The following is a 26,586-nucleotide window of genomic DNA, read 5'->3' on the forward strand; positions in this document are numbered from 1 at the left end:
ACAGCCGGCCTGTGAAATTATAATACATGAAAGTATTAGCCATGACATATTATAAACAGTCACAGATGCTACTGCTTTCTGATTCTGCTGCTCTACACTTTATACAGTATATTTAACCCATGATGTCATATGACGTGTTTGGTAAAATGTGCATGTGTCACTATGATGTGTCTGTCACAGTGGAAAACGAGAATCACTGTGACTTTGTCAAACTGCGAGAAATGCTGATCAGAGTGAACATGGAGGACCTGCGAGAGCAGACTCACACACGCCATTATGAGCTCTACCGCCGCTGCAAACTGGAGGAGATGGGCTTTAAGGACACAGACCCTGACAGCAAGCCCTTCAGGTTGACTTAGATTTATCTTGCTTTCTACCTACATCTGTTTGTTTCTACGCTGCTCTCTGTTTCATTTTGTATTTCTCCACTTATCATTGGAACCCATGCACCAGTTTCAGTTTGTGTGCATCCGATGTGTAGTACAGTGTATAGTCAGGTTTGGTGATTTGACGGCTACATTAGCCAAGTCCACCACCAGCTGTTTTTTGGGGAAGGGTGATTTTCGACATTTTACTTTGTTACTTTAATGGTCTGCCTCCTTGAAAATTCATCCTAGTGAATAATTAACTTGTGAAGCGCAGTTCAAAGCATGCAGCATTTGGAATTAGGCCAAATTATGCATGTTCTTGCTGCACTGATTTTCATCTTTCACAAAACAGGGCAGCGATTAAATGACAATTAGATGGTTTTAGTCGTTGCCATCCAATCAGTTGGTGCTGAAAATCTAAGTCAATTCATAAATCATGTGTGGCTGGTAGGAAATTTTTAACCTATCACCCCTAGTGCATATGTCAGTGTGATGTTTCTCTTATTCATTTTTATTCTCTCTCTCATTTCCCTTTGGCAGTCTGCAGGAGACGTATGAAGCTAAGAGGAACGAGTTCATGGGTGAGCTGCAGAAGAAAGAAGAAGAAATGAGGCAAATGTTTGTCCAAAGAGTCAAAGAGAAGGAAGCCGAGCTTAAAGAAGCAGAGAAAGAGGTATTGTTACTGCATATGGATATGAGCCTATCCTGAAACATCAACTACATCACTAATGTTTGAGGTTTCTGCACGTCTTGAATAACACAAAAGTTATGTTTCCTCTGTCACTGCCACGCAGCTGCACGAGAAGTTTGACCGTCTGAAAAACTCCACCAGGATGAGAAAAAGAAACTGGAGGAAAAGAAGAAGTCCCTGGACGACGAGCTCAACACGTTCAAACAGAAAAAGACTGCAGCAGAGCTCTTGCAGAACCAAGCTCAGCAGGCAGGGGGCTCTACCACACTCAAGAGGGACAAAGAGAGGAAAAAGTAAGTATTGTTCTCTTCCCCCCGGTGTCTTTATCCTTATACCACAGGTGCAGGAGACTGCTTTCAGTTGTATGAGGATTGGAAAAGCCTGCATACTATGAACCTGGTTGGAACAAGGCCCACACATTACTACACAGACATTTCAGGATGTTGATCATTTGCCAAATTAGTTTCTGGGCACTGTTCAGAGAATGGCCTTAAAATTTTATGTTTGAGTTCACTTCAGTACATGGATATAAACTTTTCTAAGCCTTATGGGTCCATATTTTGTGCATCATACTTTGTTCCTTGCCAACAAAATATGCAGCTGTATCCTGACAAAAACGCCTGGTGCCTAGGAATTCCTCGGCTTAATGCCCTCCATATAATAACATAGTTAGCACTGAATTCCATGGAAACAGAGCTGACCAGAGCTCATAATCCATCACCAATGAGGAACATAAGAGGGGCAGAGAGGGTGGGTGGGGTTTGGAGATAATGACGAGCAATCCTCATCTAAATAGTTGAAAGGAAGCCAACTGTCAACAGAAATCATCACTCTGCAATTAAATGTTGCTGATGGCTCAAGCAAAGTAGATGATGAAATTAAACACTACAAACAGATTTCTGTAAAAAAAACTTTTATTACAACTCTGTTAAATAGTTGCATTAGAAAAGGAACTGATAAACAAAGTACAGATTTTTCAGATCACAGTAATTAATTGTTTCATTTGCATCTAGGAAACTATCAATCAGTTTCCTCCTTCTCAACAGCCAATACCCTGGTGTTAATGTATTTATATAATCTCTCCATTTCTTGGTATTCCTGACATTGTTTCTGCTTTTCCCCCTCACAGTTTATGTAAATAGGTTTTTAATGAAATTATGACTGGACAGGAGGCAGCTTGTGTAAGTGTGTGTGTGTGTGTGTGTGTGTGTGTGTGTGTGCAGCCAGATGTGTTCAAATATGGTTGCACTGTGCTGCTGACATTGTCAGTCCCTTCATGTTGGTAACAAACTCCTGGTTGTGTGTTGAAGCTGATGTGACTCCGTGCCTGTTAGAAAAGGAAGAAGACACTTGCACTGAGAAGGTTCTTGTTGCTTTATTTTCTTCCCTGTTAATTTATTCTCTTCACAGCCACTTCCTCTCTCTGTTTGAGCTCTGCCTGGAACATTTTCTCTCCCAATAAGGGGCAGCTGTGGAACTTTAGCTTTGTCTGTGGGTCACTGATAAAAACTGACTAGACAGGTCTTGCTCTTGAAATGTTAAGTGAATAATAATTACGTTGATTTGTATTTAACCTTCAGGTTAAAGTCTGTTTTCCTCAGTACCCAGGAGACAAAGTTATTGATTGCTGCTCATTGTGTAGATGTGAATCTGTCCTGTGAGTGCATGTGTCACCTATGTTGCATCCATAATGTTTTCCAGTTAACTTCTCCCACACTTGCTGCATGCTGCATGAGGCACCTTTTCTGGTAAGACTCCCTTCTTGAGTTACACTACCAAATAAATAAATAAAATAAAAGCTAGAAATATTAATTTATTGAATACATATGAATAATTTCGCATACTGAATCAAAGCACCAAAAACTATTGCACTGAAAAAAGGCAACATTTCAACTCTATCAGATCTGAAGATCTCTAATCCAGTATATAGATGCTCTCAGTTTTAGAACTGCAACTGTTAATCAATTAGTCAATCAAAAGAAAACTAATTGTCAACTATTTTGATATTTGATTAATCATTATTTCGCTGGTTCCAGCTTCACATATGTAAGGATTTAATGCTTGTTTTTGTCTTAAATGGTAGTAGTGTGTGTAAATTATTGGGGTTTATTTTCATGATCATTTTCATAATCCGCCAGCTCAATCAATCAATCAATCAGTCATTTGTCAGAATACAGTGGAAGAATGTTGGTCAACAGCCCAAGGTGATGTATTCACATTTATTAACCATCATCCCAAAATCTAAAGATATTTTGTTTACTTTCATATATGTCAAATAAAAGTAGCCAATCTTCACATTTGAGAAGGTGCAACTATAAAATGATTGATCAGTTACCACAATAGTTGTCAATTAATGTTCTGTCAGTCAACTAATTGGCTTGTTTTTATATATATATATATATATATATATATATATATATATATATATATATATATATATAGTGTAGACAACATGATTCATCAACTGATAGAAGAAAACTGTCAGCACATGAGTCTAATTAAAATAATTGTTAGTTGCAGTTCTACTGTGCACACACCTACCTTCTACCTACATTCTCTGAATTAGAATATAACCACAATTAAATCAACCTTTGAAAGCTGTTTAATATAAAATCCACATGCATTTAATTTGCCCTTTTATAGTTGTTTTAATGTGATCAGTCTGAGAAATGGGTGCGGTGTTGCAAGCCTACAGTGTGTCATTGGTAACATCTGTGTCGATCATATCCTCGAGTCAGCAGTGTTTATCGTCCCTGTGCCAGCTTCTAAATCAACCACTTTATTAGATCCCCACACAAGCATTTGATGTACTGCCCCATCTGCCTCCCTAAATCCACAACAGTCTCCTTTTTGTCGCTCTCCCAAGTCCTTCCCCACTCGTCCCCGCTCTTGCACAAAGAGCCATTCAAGGCTGAACTGAGACTAACAGGTCACACCAGAGCAGCAAACAGCCTCCGGGCCCATCTCTGTTTGTAAGGATGACATGTTTTGTTGATCTCACAGCCATATGATGACCCCCCCACCCCCTCCTCTCGCAATCTCTCCCCTCTCGAGTGGATACAAAAGCGAAATCCGCAGAGAGATGTTGTGGAGACTCAACTGCTGGGGAGGATAGGAGTGAAGGAAGACATCTGTCTCGCAATCTGTAAACTCCTCAAGCAGCTCGAGACAATTAAAGCAGCTGAAAACAAGCTGCTGGTTGATAATGCTGGGCAGTGAGGAAGACAATCAGACGCATTGTTTAAAGCCCAGGGGTGGGACAAAACCTCTAAGTAGAAAAAACACATTTTATTGATTCAAAGAAGTAGATGACTGTACTTGAAAACTCACCTCTGTTCACTCAAACCTTTTGTGTTGCCTTGAAAGCATGATTTCCTCTGAATACCATCTGGTCACTAATGTTGATGTGATGTCATCGATGTGAAACAGTGTGTGTCGTGATGATGTTTTAACTCAAAGGAAGCAATAACAGCCCTTCTCTCTCATTTCCAGCTTAGGATCCCTGTAGAAAAAGTGCTCCCTTGTGGCCATCCTGCTGTGAATGAGTTTCCACCCCATCATCCTTTACCGTGCCCCCCTCCCCCACCCTCACCCCAAACTCCCGTAATTCAACCCTCCACATGCTTCCCCCCCCCCCTGCTCTGTGGAAGACGCTGGGCATTGCTATCAGTTTACATCACCTGTTTATGCTGAATGATGCTTGTCTATTATTTGGTTTGTACAAGCAATTATTCAGCGTGTCTTTTTATGCAAATTGACAAAAAATGCATTCCATATTTGTTTTATATTCAGTGGTTTTCTTTGCATGATGGAGTGAGCTTTTTTTAATATTAACATACATGACTACTGTTGTGATGGGCAGAAATGTATTGAGGCTAAAGAGAAACATGCATCAGACACTGGGACCTGAGAGTGAAGAAAGAATTAAAGCCACTGAGGATTGATGCGAGGATGGTTGAAGCTAATGTTGCATAACCCTGATCCATCTTCAGCTTAGTGATTTTTAATTTTACAAACTCAGTGCAACAGCAGCCTATGGAGTAACTGTAAACAACAGTCATAAACATATTTCTTAGTAGGTAGTAATTACTTAACAGTTGGCTTGGGTTGAGCTAGTTTGTTATTAGTTAAAGGTTATAATCCTTAAGATTTCAGTTGACACCAGTGATTACCATGTTAACAGCAAGTGTGGTTTTATACTACAGCGCTGAGCAGCTACTTTGTCAGAAATACAACAGCAGAGCGACTGGTGTAGCTGTTTACTGTGTAGCCACACAAACTCATTGTTTTGGTTTTAAAAAATGTAAGAAATCTGTCAGAACTTGGCCTTTTACCATCATGTGCAACTACAATCTGATTCCATGCTGCATACGACGCAAGTAGTTACACCCTGGCGCTAATCTTAGTGACAGATACATTACGTTTGCTGTGATTGCTTCACAGTAAAAGGCACCACGTTTCATCAGTTGAATGCTTTTCAGCGTGAAGCAGCAGCAGCAGGAAAGTGCAAGTAGCAGTATGGCTCTGACACGCTTTATTAGAGGGAACCATAAACAGTGAGTCTGATGAGATAATTTACAGTAATGTTTGATTATATGGTCACATTATTTACTGTGAATACTGTGTGTGTGAAGGCAGTTTGAAATCTAGCTCAGAAATGGCGGACCCTGCCGCTAACAATGAAAACTACATTTAAAGAGGTAATTACTGAATACATATACGTTAAATGGTAGCTGCTGTGAAAATGATGACCATAAAGGGATAGCACTCCATAAAAATCTTACATTAAAAGTTCCATTAAAAACATTAAAAGTTCCACTAGTTATTACTGCGGCCGTACAAGTTTGGGCTTGAAGTAAAAAATAGAAACAGAGATCTCGTTCTCTATTTTTGGTATTTATGTCCCTTTGCTGATGTTGTTTCACTTTAGCCTGATGCATGAGAAGATGTGAGCCTAATCTCTTTGCCACTTCTCCCATACCTCATTCATTGTCATGTGTTTTGTGCATATTTGTATTAGCTTTCACATTTGCACTTTTTTTTTTTTACACACACAAATGTGATATTTTTAAGTATATATTAATGTTGTCAGTGCAATTGTAACTTTCTTTTTATTTGACTTATTATGAAGGCACATTTAAAAGTCATTCCTCGTGATGTCCATTGTCCTGCAGGGACCAGTGTTGTTTGTATCCGTGTTACGCATAAAAAATACAATATCTCAAAAGAAAATAAATAAAGGCCAATTTCACCAAATGTTACAACTGGCCATAATCATTGTGTATGACTAATACTGCTGTAAATTAGGAGATTACATGAAAGTTTAACGAACCTCTATGCAAATGAATGTTGATGTCTCCTTTGTTTATATCTGTATTTTTAGCAGACAGTGGTCCTAAGTTTCCTCACAGCTTTACTTAACATCTCAATGTCAATTTTTTATTGTTTCTCTTGGTCCGGTGCATTTACAATCTTCAGGTATGTTTATTTCTTTTAGCTCAGGATCAACAGGGCTCCTACCTCAGTCATTCCTTTGTTTTCACCATTTCAAGGTTGAAGGTGCTTGAAAGAGAAACGTATCTTGGTTTCAAGACGCTTTAAAAAGAAACACTTTGGTTCCACATGACATCAGGGTTAAAATACATCTAGAGTAGAGCCATTCCCCTCCTAACCCTCAGCTCACTGGTCTGTGTGGTTTCACTCTTCCTTTGCAGTAATCCCTGGCTCTGCACTGAGTAGGTCCTCAGCCCTCAAGCTTTGCTAAGGGAACCAGCCTTTGTGGGTACTGAGTACCTCAAATGTGACCAGAGGCTTTGTGGACCCCCCCAGGGCTTAATCATTACTTTGCTCTAATATGGGTTAATGTGTATTGTGTTTCACTGCAGCTCTAACCTCACACTGAGCGATTAATTCTTGCTCTGTTGCCACTGCTGATGCTTATACATGTACTGTGTTTTTTTGCTGTGACTAACACCCTTCTCCACTGAAGTTGTGATGGAGATTACATGCATGCATTCATTTGGACATTTGACTCACTATAGGCATGTAGACAATCATGTGGAATTATATTATACACTTCCCACAGGATTTATTCACTGTTTTAAAGATTGATGCAGCATCGTCAGTGGGCACAATATCTTCTCATTATTTCACACTTGATGTATTGTTTGAATGACTGTATAAATATATTTATGATCAGTTTTCTCCCTGATATCGGATGCACTCCTAAATCTTGACTCTTTGGCCCTCAAGTTTTTACAAGCATTTCTGCTTTGCCCAACTCCTCTACTGCTGGCTCTCTTTCTCTTTGTCTCTTCAGCTTCTTTTAATCTGTCTTGACCACCTGAAGAGGGGAATTGCAGCTTCAGCAAGAAACTAAGCACCCTTTACCTCTTCCTGTTTTTCTCGCTGTATCTACCTTTTATATTTTCTCCCCCATTGCATCTCCTTTTGTTTGAATATGGCCTTATGTGGACTCGCAACCACCTAATGAAGCTCTAAACCCAGGCAGGTTGTGGCACAGTTTAAATCTGCTATTGTGTCTTAATGTATATAAGCGACTCTTGTAGTTCATAGAAGTCATCAGTGGGGGTTTACACATTTATAGGACTCGTAGGTTGAAGTCATTATTTGATCTTTACTTGAAATAAAATTGCAATGACCTGCACTATGCACTCATCTCTTCAATAGGATTCTTAATACTTAGCGCTCATTAGAATAAAACGCTACTGAGACATCAAGGCTTGCTGATTAAACAAAAACCATCAAGGACAGAAGCACTTAACGCACTATGTGTAATGTGTTATGAAGGTACACTATAATGAATAGACATGTTGCTTTCTTGAAACTAGTACAGTTGGAAATTAAATGCGCCTGCTTCCAGGTTTTCTGATTATCAAAAATAAACAGCAGAATTAAATTAGAGTCATAGTCATGCAAAAGCCAAAGCAATATTTACACTTGGCACTTAATTTTTATGGTGCCCATGTTTACTGCTGAATACCATGGAGGTCACATGTCATGATTACACACTGTGCTTTAATATTCACAAGCCTATTCTATATTTTGCATGCATCTTTTTATTCATTACCGCTGTGATCTTTGACCTTTGACCTGCTGTTTTTATCCCCTAATAACTCAGTTTTACAGTCAACTTCAACGTCATTGCTGTTTTCTTCAACATGGTGCATATTATTAATGTATATTTGCTCTGTCCTATGATTTCAGCTCCCATTTTGCCAAATACTAGAATAAGATGGAGTTGAACTGAGTCCCAGATAGGAGTATTTAAAAAATGATACTCGTGCATTTATATAATTTATAAGGATATATTTTGTGTATTGAAGTGGAGACTTGTTGTTTATTACCTATGATCTTTGGACGTGGCTCTTGAGTGTAAAGTAACATTTTGGTCAGAAATTGCCATACATTTTTCTAGTATCAGTCATCACCTCTTGTAGTCAAAAACTCTCCCACACTACAAATTATTCAGTATCTTACTTTAGTTCCATTGATGTACATTTTCAATAAAAAAACGTGATCCAAACATGTTAAGCTTTTGTCTTTCGTTCAAAGTGTTGTAAGCTCATGGTTCATAATGTTCATTACTGTTTTTTTTGTACAATATTATTGTTGCTGTGAAACTGAGCCTCAGATGGATAGTACTGTGAATTTAGCACTGTGTATATACTATGAAAAATGTTAGACACTTAGACAGTCCTGCACAGGGGTTGTCAGTTACTCTGGCTGATTAGACCTGTAGTAAGGATGGAGTGAAGCTTTGCTGGAAATTGATTCACCAAACTGAATATCCTATAAGGATTTTATCACTACAATGCTACAAAACAAAAGCCAACATGAGTCAGTCAAGGGCAGTCTGTGTATACCTACACTTCCCTGAGGGGTGCAAGTGAAAAGGTTTAGTTGCTTTAAAAAAGTAACTGAACACCAGACTGAGAAGCCATGTCTTCCTGCTCTCTGGTTTAAACTTTAAAACCAGTTTTACCTCTGACTGAAGAATATCATTGATGGGTTTGTGTCTGTAAACACGCACAACAGTGATGTCACTGGGGGCTGGGGAACACCTGTATCACTGCAGCAAGGTGAGAAGTTTAACCATTGGAGGTCAACAAAAACAAGATTTCTAGGGGGTGTTTCCTCTTTAAGATTTTACATACAACATATAGCATCACAGCAGTATCAACAGTATAAGCAGCTGGCCACCTTTTATCACACATACCATTAGGTCCTGAATCCATTTTGCAACCTGATGCTCATCCCATACATGCAGTCAGTCAGAACAAGGAGTCCTGCAACAGAGCCCAATCTCATTTTCTTCATGGAGTCAGTCTGAGATTACATGAGGAGACAGAAGACACTGATACAGAGGAACTGTGGCAAGACAGGAGAATTGGCTCTGTTTTAAAAATCTGTTTACTGCACTTTGTATGAACTTATTAACTGATAAAAATGATCTGAGAGCATCCTCACTAACTATTCTTACACTGTGACAACCTTTGCATAACTAAAGCCTCTGAATACTTATTTCACCTCTGGAAATGGGACAAAAAGTACCTGTGAAGAACCTGTATTTACAAAAAATACAATGTTGCAACAAATAGTTATTAATGCTTTTCACTGCTCGTATGTCATGGCTGACTTCAGTTTTAGTGACACTGGTGATACATACTCTCTCTCTACCGTCAGTGGATGATATTTTATTGGAAATTCTCATATGATTCACGATAATTGTGATTTATTAATAATCTTGACCATTTGTGTTGTACTTGTACAATTGTGCCTTATGAAATCATATGTTTAGTACCTTTCCACCTGTCAGTAAGCTGACAGGGCACCTCGCCCCATCAAGGACAGGGGCTGATACAGGGCTGCATAGCTGTGTAATCTTTGACGCTTTTCTCTCAGTGCTACACCGTTGTGTAGTCTCCAGAAGATGTTTTCCTTTTCGTCTCCGGACGTACCTTGTTTCTTTTGCATTTAACCTGTAATCTATTGTACTCGGTACTCATTGTGCGTGCCATGCTTGAGGAGTGCAATGGGTCTGTTTGCAAACGTATGAATTAAACCTACGGAAAGACAACCGTTGACTCTGTGCTTTATTCAACAGAAGATTCCCATAACAATTTTGTTATCAGAAGTGTCACTCGTGCGAGACGGCATCGGCGACTCGAGGAGCTGCAGGTGGAGATTGTGCACAGCTAGAGCTGGGACTCTAACCTCAACCTCCCGTACAAGAGGGTGGAGATGTGGGGGCCTGACGAATCCCTTTTTTCTTTGTGTGAACAACCTTGTCTTTGTGGTAAGTGAATTCTCGCCACTTGGGGGGGCTGTGACAGACATGTCAACAGGCCAGGTACTGGAAAACCGCTGTACAATCAAAGAAGCTTCGGGTCCAGGAAGGATTTAATCTAATTTAATGCACTGGTACGGTAATTGATTCAAAACTTTTTTGGGGAAACTCATTCTCACTTGGTAATTTTAACACCGCGCACAAAAAAAGTGAGAGTGTAAAAGAGTAAAATTACAAGTGAAAACTGATTGATAAAATGGATTCGGAGGTAACAGAGTCAGTGATCAGACAAAAGATATTAACCCCATCCCAAAATGAGCGGCAGATATGCTAAATCGGTAGCAGCATCAGGTACTGCTGTACTAGAGAGGTACACAGTCCCACTCACATGCTATGATGACATTGAGGGAAAGCTTAAACATTCATTTTTGCTGTCCAAACACACTGTCCTGTAAAGAGTGTTTTGTGAAGTACGCAAGGAAGACCTGATCAGTGGAGAATGACACTGCACTCAACTCTGTCAACAACACACTGGTATAGGAGCCACAATGTTACAATTTTGTAAACGACATTTCTGAAATTCCTGAGTTAAATCAGGTGCCATCTTGTTTGTGGGCAAAACACAAATATGATGTAGGATTGATCAAAGGCGCCAAACAGTTGTGATCGCACCAAAATCTACATACCAGACCATGCAAAAATCAGTAACCATTGAAAAAAGAAGCAGTTGATGGCATCAAACCAGTGTTTGAATCTCTCGTTTCATGTGAAAAGTCTCCTGTATGAACACCAATTTTTCCTGTGAAAAACATAAGAGATGCTGGCCAGCCTGATGAATGGAGATTTGGGATCTGCAAGCAGTAAATGCAGCAGTCCATGCACACACTCCAAATGTTCCAAATCCACACACAATCATTTCACAAGTTCCTTCTGACAGTAAATGGTTCTTTGTTATTGATTGGCAAATGCTTTTTTCAGCATTCCAGTTGATCCAGATAGCCAATTTGTATCTTCATTTGAGGGTAAAATGCACCGTTTACCTGGCTGTGTATTCTGTGAATCACCAACTATTTTCAATGCAGCTTTAAAGACACTTGGATTCACTCAACTTGCCAGCAGGCAGTGCTCTCTTGCAGTATGTTGATGACCTCATGATCTGCTCCACCTGTGTATGAGATACACTGGCCTGCTGAATCATCTGCTGATAATGCCACAAAGCCAGTCTGTCTAAATTACAGTTTGTCTCAGAGGAAGTCACCTTTTTGGGTCATGTGATCACAGCAGAGGGGAAAACCTCTCACCCAAACGCATTGAAGCCATCTAAACCATTCCACAACCAGAGACAAAGAAACAGGTTATGAGTTTTGACACAAGAACATGGGGGACGACAAAGACTGTGGCTTACTTTTCAGCAAAGCTTGATCCAAGGATGAAATGTTGCTTTATTGTGCAACCTGTCCTCTGTGCTTTCTGATATTCACAAACAGGTAAAGGACGCTCTCCCAAAGGCCACAGAACAGAAACTGCACGACTTGGAGCCAGGGGACTGGATCGTGGTGAAAGACCTGAGAAGGGGAATTGGAAGCCCGCCGGTGGAACAGGCCCTACAGATTCTCCTCACCACGGAAATGGCTGTGAAGTTTGCGAAAAGGGCAACCTGGATCCACGCCAGCCACTGCAAATGAGTCCCTGAGCCCAGAGAGAACACCTCATCAAGCGTGCATTAGCATCAGTAAGTGAGCCAACACCTTCCCCCACTTTGTGTTTGCGAGAGAGAGAGGGGTGTGGATTGTCAATATGGCCACACGTTTCTCAAACTCACGAAAAGGCAGCACACTGATTACAGGGGTGGGTTTAGGTCACACTGCTGATGCAATAACGCCAGCAACTATCCAGTGGCGCTGGAGGGTGGCAGATGCAGAGAAATGAAGAGCACGTTCCTGCTCGCTGTCATCATCGTCCTGCCACTTCACCTGTCTGAAGTTACACCTCAGTCACCCAAGAACAAGGTCACAGAGATTCCAGCAGGAGCCACACTGAGAAATCATCACACAGATTTAAGAGGGAACTGTTACCTGAGTTCACTCAGAACCCAGCAAAGCCTGAGGAAAACTCATGGTATCCAGTAGTCATGGCTGCAGCCAGGAAGATTACCAACGAGAGCTGCTATGTCTGCACACAACTACCTCTCAGGGTTGGTGCTTCGATACCTGTGACACAATGCCCACTGAACGTTTCAGAGGTCCTAGGGGGTAATGGTAGCCTCCACCCTGAGTGCTCCCTATGCAGAGAGAGAGATGTGGGAGACCTGACTGAGGACTTGAAGAAGTGCAACATCAGCATTGTGAACTACAGAGGTTCAACTGCCAGATTCTGGAACACGACACATGAAACACAACAGGGAGTTCACCAACCTGGTATGACCACGAACCCCACTGCTCAACGAGGTACTGTTGTTTCACTAAGAAATGTTTCACTGATAACGACCATTTCCTGCGATTTTCATATCGATCCAGCTAAGTTTGAAAACCACACGTGCACATTAGTGACATGAAGTGCACTGACAGCAGTCCGCTCTGCCTGAACTCTGCGGCGGCAAAGCATTCTGGGTCAGTGCGGTGACAGACGCCATGATTTTCCTGTAGCTGGACCAGAAAATGGATGCTTCCTGCAGTAGCTGAATGGGTATCTGTATCTCCCCGGGAGGTTACAACTACCTGTTACGGAAAAGTCTCCTGAAAAGACACGAGTCCGCCTGTCGGTTCGCTGTAAGGAGCCGAGTCTGGTAGAAAACTCAGAGAGCAGGCTGTCGCTGCTGAAGTTAGCTAGAGGCTAGCTGCCTAATGCTAGCAGTCACCAGGCTAGGCTAACACGATAATAATAATATTAAAAATAAAGGCACTGTCTCCTGCTTAGCCAAAGGACAGCGATATAAGTCGGAACAAAGGCTACACCTTAAGGTAAGAATACGACACAGCTGAGTAATTACAACATTTAAATGTTGACAAATGTGACGTTTAGCTTGATAAACGTGTTAGCCTGTGAGAGATGGACCCTGTCGGCCTACTGCGTCACTCTGTCCAGGCTTTGTGATGGCACGAAACCTAGCTGTTTCCTCGGGTTTTAACATCAGATCCATGAAATATCTAGTGGTGTAATACACATAGTCCAGGCACATGGTTTGTATTCAGTCTCTGCATGCTGCTGCCAGGTGGTGTTTGTTTTCTAGGGAATGTTTTTAGCCTCTATAGACAGCATGGAGTATTAACTCATCATGTCCAGATGTCTGTGCTTGTACATCTCATCCATTCACTAAATGTCTGACTTATATCTTTGGCCTCAATAACAGGTATGGCCTGGATTTGATTCGGACGGTGCTGGTGATGGCAGAAGGGACTGACACTGTCGAAATGCCCTCCTTTGACCCAAGTCCTAGTTCTGAAGCAAAAAAGAGACCTTCTTCTTCTGATGGCAGTGAGTGTTGATCTGGGATGTGTAGTCTGTGTATGTGTTTCTTGCAATGAAAAACATACATTTCTGTGTTATCTGCTGTTTCACCATCATATCTTTATATCTAAATGTGTCTCAAAATACCACATTTGTATATTTAGACCTGTGACATATGCAAAGGTCAGTTGATTTTTGGGGTTATCCAATCAAATTAAACTTGAAGGTTTGCCAGACTCATGAGTGGTAGCAACAGTAACATGACTCAGAGGCAGAGTAAAGGGTTTCTCCTAAGTAATTTGTATGGCACCTTTTGCACTGATCGGTGCAAAAGTGCAGTAAAGATGAAGTTAGTTCAGATGTTAAACAGTAAACAATGTGAGACTAATGCACCTGAGAGATGATAAAAAGTAATAATAAAACCTATGAAAAGGTTTAAGAGAAATTAAATGTGAATAAATAATTAAGAAAACTAATGGACAAAAGACTGACAAACAAAATCATAGAGAGGAGAATAGAACATTTTAAATCATGTATACGAAAAAATTGACATAAAATAGGGAATGGCCATAAATAATAGTAAGGTTCTGTATTTTTGTTATTGTCAGCAAATCCCATGAAAACCAAACAAAATCACCAATGTTTTTTGTCTGTCTCATCATACATTGTTACGATATATGAAGCTTTGGTATCACAGACAATACTTACTGAATATAAGAAAAACATCAGACTATCACCAGACATGCTCTCTAGGCTCAGACCTGTATGGCCTGACAGTTAAGACACAACGTGTGCCTCCTCTATATTTGGGGATGACTGAGGAGCCAAGTGCTGTTTAGTCATTACTGTCAGTTCCCATTTTACAATGGAAGACGTGGATGAAATCACATTCTCAAACCAGTTTCAATGGACCAATGTCATCATGATTCCTGCTGTGCCCATCTGAGATGACAACTGATTAATCTACTGAACGTCAAATCAAACATCCTCTCTGGTTTTCTAACTGTCCACTGGTGTCATTTAATTGCAGGAGACGAGCCCATGAGGAAAATGCCTGTGTCAAAATTTGGTTCCAGACCTCGATTTGAGCCTGTTCACTTTGTCAGTGGTGGAAGCAGTGGAGGAACCGGCACTGATGAGAAGGAGAATGATAAGGACCGCCGGAGGAGCGAGTTGTATGGTGTGAGACAGTGGGACACCGAACACTCTTCCTATAGCAGTGGCATCAGCAGAGCTCAGGGCTCCTCCTCCCTGAGGCCTGCTTTTGACAGAGTGCCATCGTACAGTTCCGACTCTTGGGGTTCCCATAGAGACAGAGACCGAGAGAGAGACAGAGAGATTTCTTCCGGTAGTACAAGTGGCTTAGGTTATGGAGGACGTGGGTCCACTTCAAACTTCATGGCTAAAACACAGCAGGACTACACAGCCAAATATGAAGCCCACAGCTCCCGAAATTCAGACTCCTATTCTCAGCCCCACAGGTACAATGGATATGGGGGAGCGAGCAGGTCAGCGGGATGGGATTCAGGACGTCAGGGTTTGGGGTACGGTTATCAGGACCGGCCTTCATCAAGCAGGCCATTCAGCAGAGTCTACAATAGCCCGGGCAGGAGCAGTCCTACCACGTCTCAGCTGGGCTCTTCATCACAGCCTCTTCCCATATCTCAGTCAACATTAGATGACAAGCAAAGGCTGATTGCTAATGTAGCATCTGCGTTGGTTGTTGCTTTTAGGGACCCTATGTTTATGACTGGAAGTGACTCGCCTAACTATAATTTCATGTTGAGCCGCAGCATTCAGGCGTGCAAGACCAACCCTGAGTATATTTATGTCAACCTGAAGGATATTCCTCAGGCTGACCTACCAAAGAACAGGAAAGTACCAGCAGACGGTTATGCCTGTGAACTGAGATGTCAGGGTGTGTATCTTGCTACCGGATACTCCGGCAGTAAAAATGGAGCGAGGGACCGCGCCTCTGAGCAGGCTGTAAAACTCTTCCTGAAACCAGTTGAAGTTCGTGTTGTGCAGCGCAAATACAGACACTCAATAGTTAATGACATGGTTGTGTGCCAGATGCACAGCCCGACCCCGGCCTTTTTACCTGCACTCCGCAACCCTGAGGACAAACCTACGCCCAGCTCTAAGGGCCAATACGAGCCCGACAAACGGAAGCACTGGACAGAGTTTGTGGTCATGGACAACGCTCACGACGCCATCTGCATCCTCAACAACTCTGCAGCTTTCAATCGCATGAAGATAGACTACAAGTTTGACCTTCTTCCCAATAACAGTGCCTGGCTGTGCAGCGTCTTCCTGCAGGATGAGCTGGTGGCGCAGGCGACGGGCACCAAAAAGAGCTCAAAGCACGCAGCCGCTCAAGAGGCGGTGAGTAAACTTCGCATGAACCAGGCGCAGCGACAGCAGCAGCAGCAACAGCAGCAGCAACAACAGCAGCAGCAACAGCAGCAGCAGCAACAACAATCACAATACTCCAGAGGGAATAACCAGTCAGATTTTGGTGGGCGCTTTGGGCAGCAGGGTGTCAAAAAGAAGCATCTAAGTGAGTTGGTAATCCTGGAAAACTCTGACAATGCTATTTGTATCATTAATGACACAGCACAGTTTAATAAAGTGACTGCTGATTACAAGTTTACCGTTCTGCCTGATCATCGCTGGAGGTGTGAAGTTTACGTAGAGGGGCAGTATGTGGCAGCAGGGATTGGGCCCAAGAAAATAGTGAAGCACATTGCAGCGGAGGAGGCTCTGGCCACCCTGAGACAGACGCAAGCTGTGGTCAAATCCAACCTGAGAAAGGAGGGTCACAGTGACGCCATATCTCGATCCCAGATCCTGGCTCGCTCTGGTGAGGAGGCCACAAGACAGGAGATAAAAGAAGACAACATAGGAAACCAGCTGCTCCGCAAGATGGGCTGGAAAGGTGGCGGTCTGGGCCGAGACGGCGAGGGCATCTCAGAACCGATCAGAGTGAAGGAGCAGTTTTCTAGAGAGGGGTTAGGCATGGACACAGACAAAACAGGAAATCAACTCAGCAAGCGAGACATTGAGGACATCATTCGCAACTACGCCAGCTCAGACCGTCAGGATGATCTTCGCTTCTCCACTGACCTCACCAACGACGAGCGCAAACAGATCCACCAGATATCTCAGAAGTACGGCCTACGAAGCAAGTCATATGGACAGGGACGGCAACGGTTCCTCATTGTCAGTCGCAAAGTACACAAAGACCAGCTCATCGGTCAACTTTTACAGGAAGGTCAGGTGGGACGATATGAGCTTGTGAAACCTCAGGCCTCTCACTAATTTGCATGCAAAGCAAACCAGGGGAAAAATAGGCAAAAAAAATCATCATAGGCTTGGACTTCAGAGCAAAACACATTCAAGTGTAACTGCAATGTTTATACTTGTGTGTGTGACAAATTACAACACACATTAACAAATGAGAATCTTTCAGGTATCACCTGTGGTTTCTGCATTCCTTCGCCATGAAATGTACTTTAGCTTTAGCAGGAGCTGTAGGATAAATAATTTAATGTCTTTTGTGTCTCCTGCCATTCCACATGTCTTATGTTTAACTTTTGCACAGGCTTGTGTTCAGTGCTTTGTGGTATCATGTCCTGATGATGCTCCAGTTATTTCATGACTTAAAAAAAATGACATTACAAGGTTTTTGTCACCATTTTTTTTTGTGGCTATTTAAGGAACCTGGCAGAATATGCAGCTTTTCACTGCTCGTTTGTGAACAACACTCTAGACAGTTGACTCATGAGAGATGAGGATTAGAGAGGCATTATCGCTGAACTGTAGCTAGGTGCTCATACCAGTCTCACTGTAGTGATACATGTCTATTCAGCAATACCTGCAATGTTGTTTGCTCTTTCAACATCTGGAGCTCATTCTACAAATACAACCTGCATCCACAATGTGAAAACCTTCACATGGAAACTGTAAGCTGTGATCTTTGTTAAATGTCAGATGTGTTGGTTTATGTGAGTACAGTTAACTTGTCTGCTTGTTTTCACAGCTGTAAAATCAGAATAAATGAAAACTTATCAACAGGCTAAACTCGATTCAGATGGATATTTTTGTACTGAGTTTTTTAAAAAAGCAACAAAGACGACTGATGTATATTTATTTTATTTACAAGAAAATGTACAGTTTGTTACATGGGTTACCAGTGCAAAGTTTTTAATCTGAAAACAGACACCATCCTGTTTTTAAACAGTATCATCAGCTCATTATGACAGCTGATTTGTAAGATTGTAAAATAGCGTAAAAATGTTCTCACACAGCCTTTAAATGTCAGCATTATGAAATTTGCGTGAAACAAAGTCAAGTGCCCAGAGAGGGTACTAAATGTCTTGTTTCAGTTGTAGAGGAACATATGTGGTCACCAATATCTAGAACATTTTTAAAATCCAAGGCATGGCTTTACAAGTATAGTTGCGAGAAAAGGCATCTGTTGTGTTGACAACTTGTTAGAGGGATGGGTGTCCATGCCAGGTTAATTTTCTATCCCACTGAAAGGCTTTCAAAAGGCAGAAATAAATAAAACCAAAAGGAGTGAACCCACTGAAACAGGAATAACACCCATGAACAGCTTTGTTGTTTTTTTGGAAATATGAACTGTCGGCATCTACACAGCAAACCACACAGCAAGCATATCTAATTAACTGTCACCGAATCATCCAGCCAGTTTAAAAAAAAAAAAAAAACAGGTAGAAAAGTGATAACTGAGAGACTGGCCATTGCCTTTTTTTTTTTTTTTTTTAAAAAAAGAAAAGACTCAGGGCATGTAGCAAGTAACCCAGATATAACAAGGTACATTAACTTTTAACAAACATATGCTATTGCCCAACAATAGCATTCGGCAGGAGTGAATGCCACAACACAACAGCATACAAACTTAGCAACAGTTATGGGACAAATATACTGAGAAGGATTTTTAAGATGTGTCATTTTATTTCTGTGAGATCAGTTGTTTTCTTGATCGGTGGTTTCTTGATTCTGGGCTGGACACTGTTCATACTGGAACGTTAACAGGGGTCAACAGTCACGCCAACTCTGTTCAACAATAGCAGAAACCCTCTTCTCGTACTCCCGCTTGTTTTCCTGGTACAGCTGGGCTGCTTGGCTATTAGCTGGACTGTTTGGGTTTGGCTCATCCAATAAAGACTTTAAAATATATAAAAAGAGAATATCAGTGGGTTTAGTTAAGACACTCACCACATGTATAAATTAATTGTTTGTGGATCCTCTTAGTAGTTGCACATTTAATGTACATCTCAATACAGGAGTGTTAAATTACCTGTATTGAAGTTAAGATTGAAGACACATCATAGGTTGGACTCCAACGATTCTGAAGTATATCTAAGCATATGCTGCCATCTGCGTACACTAAGAGAGAGTATACAGAGTATAAAGCTTTTTTTTAGATGGATGATACAGAAAACAAGTCAGTTTTCGTGAGATAATTAAAGAATAAATGCAACAACTTTAAACTGCTGTAACTGACATTGTTAGAGTGATTAGTAGTGAAGTACATACCATTTGGATGAAACATTTTGGAGACAAATCGCACTGTTGGAGGTTTATTAGGATATTCCTCTGTGAATTCAATGGTAAGTTTGAAGGTTCCTGAAAGTGAGAGGTAATGGCTTTGTTTGAGATGACATACATCAACTGCATTGCAATAATAGAACCAGCTAGAAAATGCATGTATCAGTATGATTTTATGACACTCACAAACAAGACAAAATCTTTTTTCAGCTGCCAATTTGATCGGTATACAATTAACTCCAGGTCAAAGGTAAATTACTGGTTGAAAAATTAAAAGCCTAAACTTATTCAAAAACACAGACTCTCTCTCTCTCTCTGCCATGTAGGAGACCTGATCAGTGGCTGTAAAACAAACTTGAGCCTGATACACTTCCAAGGCACCATCTTATATCTACTCATAATACAGTATCAGTCAATACAATCTACCTTCCAAAGCCCAACTCTCAGTCATCATGAATATTTGATGGATTAATGTCATAGCAGGGATGGGAAGATAAATGACTTGGATGTTAAGTGCTTTAGAGAGGACTTACCATCTTCAAAAGGTGTTCCCTCTGGTCTAAAAGACAGATAAAAGACAGGTTGTAAATCAAGTTGCAAAAAACTTTTTCATACCCTTTAAAATACTCACAGAACCTGCTGACACAAACTAGAACTTTATCACTTAGTTTGTGTCCTAAATCAAGCAGTGAATACTTCCACAAATTATATAATATAAATACAAATTATTTATTAAAATATCTAAACCCCCTCTGTCATGCATGTTTTATTTTTTTTAATCAGCTGAACTTACCCAAAAATGACAGCGTTCCACACCATGATATTGTTTTCTGATGGGGCCCCACTAACTCCAGCTGGAGGATCCTCTTGCAGTCTAACAGATCCAATAAAAACAGTGTTATCACAAAATTTACATGAACATTACATACAGAAATCAAACCCATTACTATTAGAAATATGGTACTACATGCCTGTTATATGCTCAACATGTAACTATGTGCAAACAGTAAAGGCCCTGAAATCTCTAGGCATATTCCATGCTTAATATTAGATGTGTTTCAGTAACAAACACTCCTTACAGCTTGGTGGTGCATCAACACAAAACAGCAGGGTACAGGTCATTCTGAAGCAAAATGAACAGTGTCTCTATCTGTTTGATCATTACACAGTCCTGATGATGATGTTTATCAAAGTTTAGTCCAGCAGTCACATTGTGGCAAAATACTGAGTCTGACGGTGGGCCAATCAGGATTAGGTCTTGGGCTCTGTGACCATCAGCGCTGTTGAGTTGGAACTCACTGTGGATCAGGGATAAGAAACCATGTGCCACAGCTGAATGTGCTGAGCGTCTCTAAGTTTTTAGTCAAGTGCATGGCAGATGGTTGCTTATCCCCAGGCTTAGACAGTGATCTATGAAGGTCCGGGTACAGGAGCTCCCTGGATCCCTGTGTATTTGGACAGTGAACATCGACCCAAACGTTTCATCTGGCTTTGAAGGGCCATCTGGCCAATGACTTGAGCTGCATCCTCAATTACCACTCACGCACACACAGCCCCACAGAAATCATACGTACCATTAACAGTTTCGGGGAATGCTCGAAGAGAAGTGATTATGTTATATTCAATAATAAATAGTTATACGCAGATAAAAGCCATGAGTTAAAAAAACATTATCGTTAATATTCATGACTTCCTTGCTAACGATGGTGTCAGCGCCCTGCCAGTATCGTTAACAGTCATCGAAACCTGTCAATAGCTTGGCAGTCAGTCTTGTTAATACCACTCAAAATTAGAATTAGCTACCGTCATCAAAGACAAAATCACGATTATAACCCGCTAGTGTTTACATGTCTGTATGTATTATTATTTGATGGTGCCGTAGTTTAGAATGCCGTTTCGGCTAATGCTAACAAGCTAGCTGTGGGTTGCTAACGTTGGCCGCAGCTACTTCTCTGTTGTTTCCTTTTCGCTTACCGTTTAAAATCTCTCATTAAACGTCGTCTTGCTGGAGTTGACATCCTGTTTACATGCGAACCTAAATCCTTGGCATAAACGTGAGCGACTCAAGTGTAAGGAAATTTGTGTTTTTTTTCTTGACGGTGTATTATTTCAACTCCTAGCTGGCTAGCCAACGATTGCTAGTTTGTCAAATATTTGGCTGCCTCTGCTAGTCCAAGGGCGCTACCACTTAAACCAGAAAGAGGACATCAACGTCGAGTGGCTCTAAATCGGTGAGCTGTGTAGCCATATAAACACAAACTAACAGTGTCACTAATAGTTTGCATTGTCAAATATGTGTGTTTACTTTCTGTGCACCAGTTTAGTCTCGTAGTAAAAAAAAAGCTAGAATATTTTATATAGTTGAGAGAACCCCGTCTGCACACTTGTATTATTCCAGCCAAAATTACGTCATATGTTTTGCACCCATATTTAGTTTGTTCTGAACACGACCAAGATTCTTATGTTTTTAAGGTTTTATCCTCCTTCCTAAAATTCATATGTATCCTCGCCAAGTTGTCGATTGATCCAGTCCATAGTCAGTTGATCACTTCAGGTATAACCTGCAACTGTCAGTAACACAAGGTCTTTATGGCTGACATCCTGTGTTCAAGTTACAGTAACATAAAAAGACCACTAGATGGTACCTAGCGCCCTAGTATAATAAATTAGAGCTGCAACAGGATCACCTTAAATGTACTGTGTCTTGTAAATGATTTTTTCCCTTTAAATTTCATTGAACGATGCAACAACAAACACAATAGCCATCTAACAAGCTTTACTCCTTGCAGTATATTTCAAATTCTAAGAAAGATGGTTTTGGAGAATTTACATTCAACATATTATTCAAAAATTATTTATTCAAATAATAGCAATACACTCAGTTGTCATTTTATAATATTAAAATAAAAACTAATACAATATTCCTGCAATAAATCCTAACTTCTTGAAGGTTTCGATGTTGAAACTTCTGTTGGATCTGAGGTGTTGAGTCAAATGTGATCATTTTGGAGACTGCAGTCTGTAGTGCTGTTAACCTGTATTGCGTTGTACATTATACAAAGACTTTCATGAAGGTAGTGTTTGCTGTAAGACAGTTTTGCGTTAGTTTTAGCTCGGTGTTTCTAATAAACTCACAACTGAGTGAAGATCAATAGAGTGATAATCAGATTGCCAACACTAGTGCAGATGGATGAATCTAGGCAGCTGCCCACGTTGGTAATCCAGCCTCAGTAGCATGATTATTTGTACTCTTGAATAGTGTAAATACATTAGAACAGATATTACTTTGGAGATACCGGGCTGTTAAATTAGGAATAAGTGAACAATGGGAATTTAGCAGCCGACTAGCCAGACATATGTTCTGTAGAGTCTTAGAATAATTAATTAATACAATAAAAATATAATTATAATGTCCCTGCTATAATATCTGCGGGGAGAAAATTAATGATATGCTTACGGACCACATTATAGCTACAGTTAAATAGATAACCGTAAGAAATGAAATATGTCAGAAAATGTATTTGGTCACACCGAGTGAACGACTTCCCATATGGTCTAGCGGTTAGGATTCCTGGTTTTCACCCAGGCGGCCCGGGTTCGACTCCCGGTATGGGAACTACCCTTTTTAGTTTAAAACAATGAAGACAATTTGTCTATAATCAATCATACAACATTTTATTTCATTCGTTATCATGTAATCATCAACGAATGTTTTTCAGCTGTGTGTTCTTTGATACAGCTTTCACCAACATGCGGTCATCATTTCCAGAGAATCTGCTGCAGACCCCGCCCGCTTCTGAGTTAACCTCAATTGCTCTCATCTCACAAGGGCTTGGACCTTCCCGGAAGATTCCCATATCCACTTTAAATCTTCCTGTGCCAACACATATCGTAGTCTAACGTAGTAAACCAAACTCCAGCGGGAGCTTGTACAACCGACTTTTTTTTCGTCGTCCGCAACTTAATTTAACTTTCGTATTGAGCTGTTGACAAAATTGCCGGTAAAGCCACACCTGTGTCCGCGTAACGGTTTATTAAATATTAACCGCCATTCACTGTCGCTTAGATACCAGCTTGTTTAACAGTTTCCTAAATTAGAGTGTAAACTCCATGTGGCTATTGGTGTTAGCTTAAACTACCGAGTCAAAATGGATTTAGAATAAAATGTGTATTTATCATCATGCACTTTTTAAGCACTGGAACATGACGCGGGCACTATGCAACTTTTTTCCTAACGTCTTTTAGTCCACCATCGTGCTTGTATTGCTTAACACTAACGCCTGTCCTGACTCCTCTGGTCTCGCTATGGTAAAAGCCAAACTTTGGTCTGGGGCCAGTCATTTCCCAGGAAAATGTGACTGCTAGGAATTCCCCACGCATCAGCCCCTGTCGGAGAAAACTGCAACCTTGTGTCAGGAAGCACACGAAAGCAGCGGGAGGGGGAAGCTGACCACCGGCGGCTGTGCGGTGATGATGATGATGTAGCTTATAGTACCGTTTTGTCTCCAACTGGCACCGGGGATAATAATGTTTTTCTAACACCGCCGTGTTTTCATGAGGACAGCCACTTTACTGCCTGTTTTAAAGCCAGGGAATATGCTGGTGCTGATGACAACTTCTACCAGGGTAAGTCCAGTGAGTGTTTTAAAAGCATGTTTTCACTTGCTTCCTTGTGACTATAACGTAACTGTATCTGCATATATCTTGTCAGCATTACTAACATTTCCTGTGGGGTTATGTCGAGCCATGCGTTCATATTTTCCCCCTTTTTGTAGCTTGTCATTTAAAATAATCAGGACTTTTAGCTGATGGTTGGCATGATATATTTGTAAGATACTCCGCCAGAGGCCTTTCTTTGCACGTTGCCAGCACGAAACACTTAGCACTCAAAAGTTAAGTTAGTACTCAGGCTACAGCTAAAGAGGCATGACTGTACTCATATGATGTTAGAGGGATACATGACCCACAGGCTTTGCTTTTCTTTGCCTACTACTCCATAGATTACTGTGACTCCCTTTTGTGTCAGTCAGCATGTGACCGCCCTGATAGCGTGTGTAGCTGTGTGTGTGAGTGTGTGTGCTGAAAACCTTGACAATTTGTACAGATCAGATAGCAGACACAACCATAAGCAAAGGCAGTTTTTGCACTTAGTTGTGTTATGGTGGGATCATTATAGCTCTGCTGCTAATAGTTAATCTGTACAACAGCTTTCATTCTGTCCTCCATTATCAGAAATACAGTCTTGACCCCAGGTCAGAGATGTTAGCTCTGGCACTGGCTCTAATATTGTGTTTAGAAAATGTGGAAAAGTCTACGTGCTGTATAACTGACCACTGAGAACAATATACTGTATCATTTGGTCTTCTGCCCCAGATTAGGGTTCATTGGTGTCAGAGCCAAAATGATTGACCCATCAGTCAGCGACAGAAAAGTTATTGCAACAATTTTGATAATTGAGTAAACTAATCTTTAAGCAAAAATGCTATACTCTTCTATTATTGTAAATTGTAAATTGACTTACTATTTTTCCATGGCAGACTTAGTTACAGATGTATTTGGTGTCTCTTTATATAAAATACCATAGCAACCACTGATAATCTGACTCCACAGTGTGTCCAACTATTCCACTGGAGCAGCCTCAGACTGAAAATACTCACTAAAATTGGAGAGAGTTGCTCTGGGAGAGAGTCTCAAATTCTCATTGGGATCTCTCTTAGGACAAGTATGAATGAATGTTTACTGCTTCTACAAGTATATGTCTGCAATGCTTGACAGAATGGTGTTTTTAATTGTTGATCAAGCCTATTCTGTGGCAAGTCTAAATGTTTGCCAGATGTTTACATTTCTGGGCTAAGATGCTTGCATCATGGGACAGATGAAGGCCATCTCATTGGCCGACTGCAGTTGCTCCCTTCAGGGGAGGAGGCCGTGACGCAGAGGGAAGGGGAGAGTTACGAGCTTTTAGCTTGTCAGTCCCACTAGAGCCGGGACCAGCTGGACCCACCAACCCTTCACCCACCCCCCCACACCCCCGCCTCCCCTTCGGTCTTCCCATGGTGGGAACCCTGTCAGAGGCTTGTGGATAATTGGAAACTTCAATCCACTGAAAGCAATTATCCAGAACAAGACTTTCCAAATATACTCCAGAGTGGAGTCGTCTTGTTTGTTTCAAGCATGTGCCCTTGTTTTAGAGACATCCTGCCATGCTCCTGCCCACGCATTCAGCCTCTCTTTTGCCCTTTTCTTCTCTGCTTTGATAGCTTTAATGCTGCACAGGCTTTGAGTGATATGGTCAATTGTATGTGTGTGTGCGCATTGCAGTGGTTAAGTGGTTAAGGCTAAAGCAGTTCCCGGTAGCCTTCTTATCCTGTGACAGTGATGTCACCATCAGCAGTCTGTGCAGCTGAGGAGTGTGATGATGACCAAGGACAACAATGGAGAGCTGTTCTGTGCTGTGCTGTGATCCCTTTAGTAACGATGAGCTCCTCAGACATCAGACACTTCTTCTTCTTCGTCTTGTCCAAGATGTACCCGCCGGGCCTTAATGGGCTGCTGAATATTGATTTGGCTACACAAAAAGAAGAACTGAGCTTTTATTCTATTTAGAAAGCAGCACTCCAGTTTCACAAAAGCTTTCAGAGTGGCCTTGCAAGAGACAGGGAATCCAGTGGTTTATGTTCCTGTAACAGTGTTCAGAGATATGAGTATCCAGGAGCTTATATTATGTTGTTGTTTTACCCAGAGCTTTAATGCTAGGTGCCCACACATGCATCTAGAAAACAAGGTTTACCTGCTTACTAACTCCTGCCCACTTTAAAAGAGCATGACAACTGACAAACACTTTCTGAGGCTACCATCTGTATATAATGACCCTATCCTCTAAAAGTGTAAATTAGTGTAATTTGGTGCCTTAGAAATAACCACAAGATGGCAATGTTCATATGCTTTGACTAAACAAACAATCATATGAGATGGCTGAAACCTGAAATGACTTGCATAAATGCAGGAACTGACTTGTGAAAAGAGAAATAAAACTGATGAACTTCCCCTTTTTTACATGTTGAAAAATGCCCCGTGCTGGCCTGTTTTCTGTTCAGGGCCTTGCCTGGGAACTGCTGTTTGCAAAGTTCCTTAATTGTACACTTGCTGGTTCACCACCCAGGGCTTTTGACACCTGAAAATCACCTTGTCAG

At 41.1% G+C, this 26,586-nt stretch overlaps 4 protein-coding genes and 1 non-coding gene across 11 annotated transcripts in view; 4 read left to right on the forward strand and 1 right to left on the reverse strand.

The window, feature by feature from the left end:
• LOC108895411 (septin-6) overlaps positions 1-4,662 on the forward strand; it is a 103,025-nt gene extending 98,363 nt beyond the window's left edge. For all 3 annotated transcript variants that reach the window (XR_007813693.1, XM_051072488.1, XM_051072487.1), the window contains one exon: positions 4,552-4,662. The gene's annotated coding sequence lies outside the window, so the exon portion shown is untranslated. The remainder of the gene's footprint in view (positions 1-4,551) is intronic.
• The window catches only part of LOC108895390 (NF-kappa-B-repressing factor), a 94,965-nt gene extending 76,365 nt beyond the window's left edge, over positions 1-18,600 (forward strand). For 2 of the 5 annotated variants that reach the window (XM_051072485.1, XM_051072484.1), the window contains exons 2-3: positions 13,719-13,843; positions 14,847-18,600. In XM_051072485.1, coding sequence (XP_050928442.1) covers positions 13,753-13,843; positions 14,847-17,137 — 2,382 coding nt within the window. In that variant the 5' untranslated portion in view covers positions 13,719-13,752 and the 3' untranslated portion in view covers positions 17,138-18,600. Of the gene's footprint in view, positions 1-12,678; positions 12,817-12,849; positions 13,330-13,718; positions 13,844-14,846 lie in introns of those variants that run through there. The other 3 variants (XM_018694184.2, XM_018694183.2, XM_051072486.1) reach the window with 3 other exon arrangements.
• On the reverse strand, positions 17,956-21,577 carry LOC108895391 (ubiquitin-conjugating enzyme E2 A). The gene is made up of 6 exons (XM_018694185.2): positions 21,368-21,577; positions 20,187-20,267; positions 19,927-19,952; positions 19,382-19,471; positions 19,143-19,231; positions 17,956-19,009 (listed from the first exon to the last, which is right to left on the reverse strand). The coding sequence occupies exons 1-6, from the start codon at positions 21,409-21,411 to the stop codon at positions 18,881-18,883; spliced, it is 459 nt and encodes a 152-aa protein (XP_018549701.1). The 5' UTR covers positions 21,412-21,577; the 3' UTR covers positions 17,956-18,880.
• Positions 21,578-22,937: 1,360 nt separating this feature from the next.
• On the forward strand, positions 22,938-23,009 carry trnae-uuc (transfer RNA glutamic acid (anticodon UUC)). The gene has a single exon. It is a non-coding gene; the product is annotated as a tRNA-Glu (tRNA).
• A 247-nt stretch (positions 23,010-23,256) lies between these two features.
• Positions 23,257-26,586, forward strand: part of elf1 (E74-like ETS transcription factor 1) — a 39,764-nt gene continuing 36,434 nt past the window's right edge. The window contains exon 1 of the mRNA XM_018694177.2: positions 23,257-24,019. The gene's annotated coding sequence lies outside the window, so the exon portion shown is untranslated. The remainder of the gene's footprint in view (positions 24,020-26,586) is intronic.

This window comes from Lates calcarifer, linkage group LG8 (genome assembly GCF_001640805.2).
Source record: "Lates calcarifer isolate ASB-BC8 linkage group LG8, TLL_Latcal_v3, whole genome shotgun sequence".
NCBI classification, from domain to species: domain Eukaryota; kingdom Metazoa; phylum Chordata; class Actinopteri; family Centropomidae; genus Lates; species Lates calcarifer.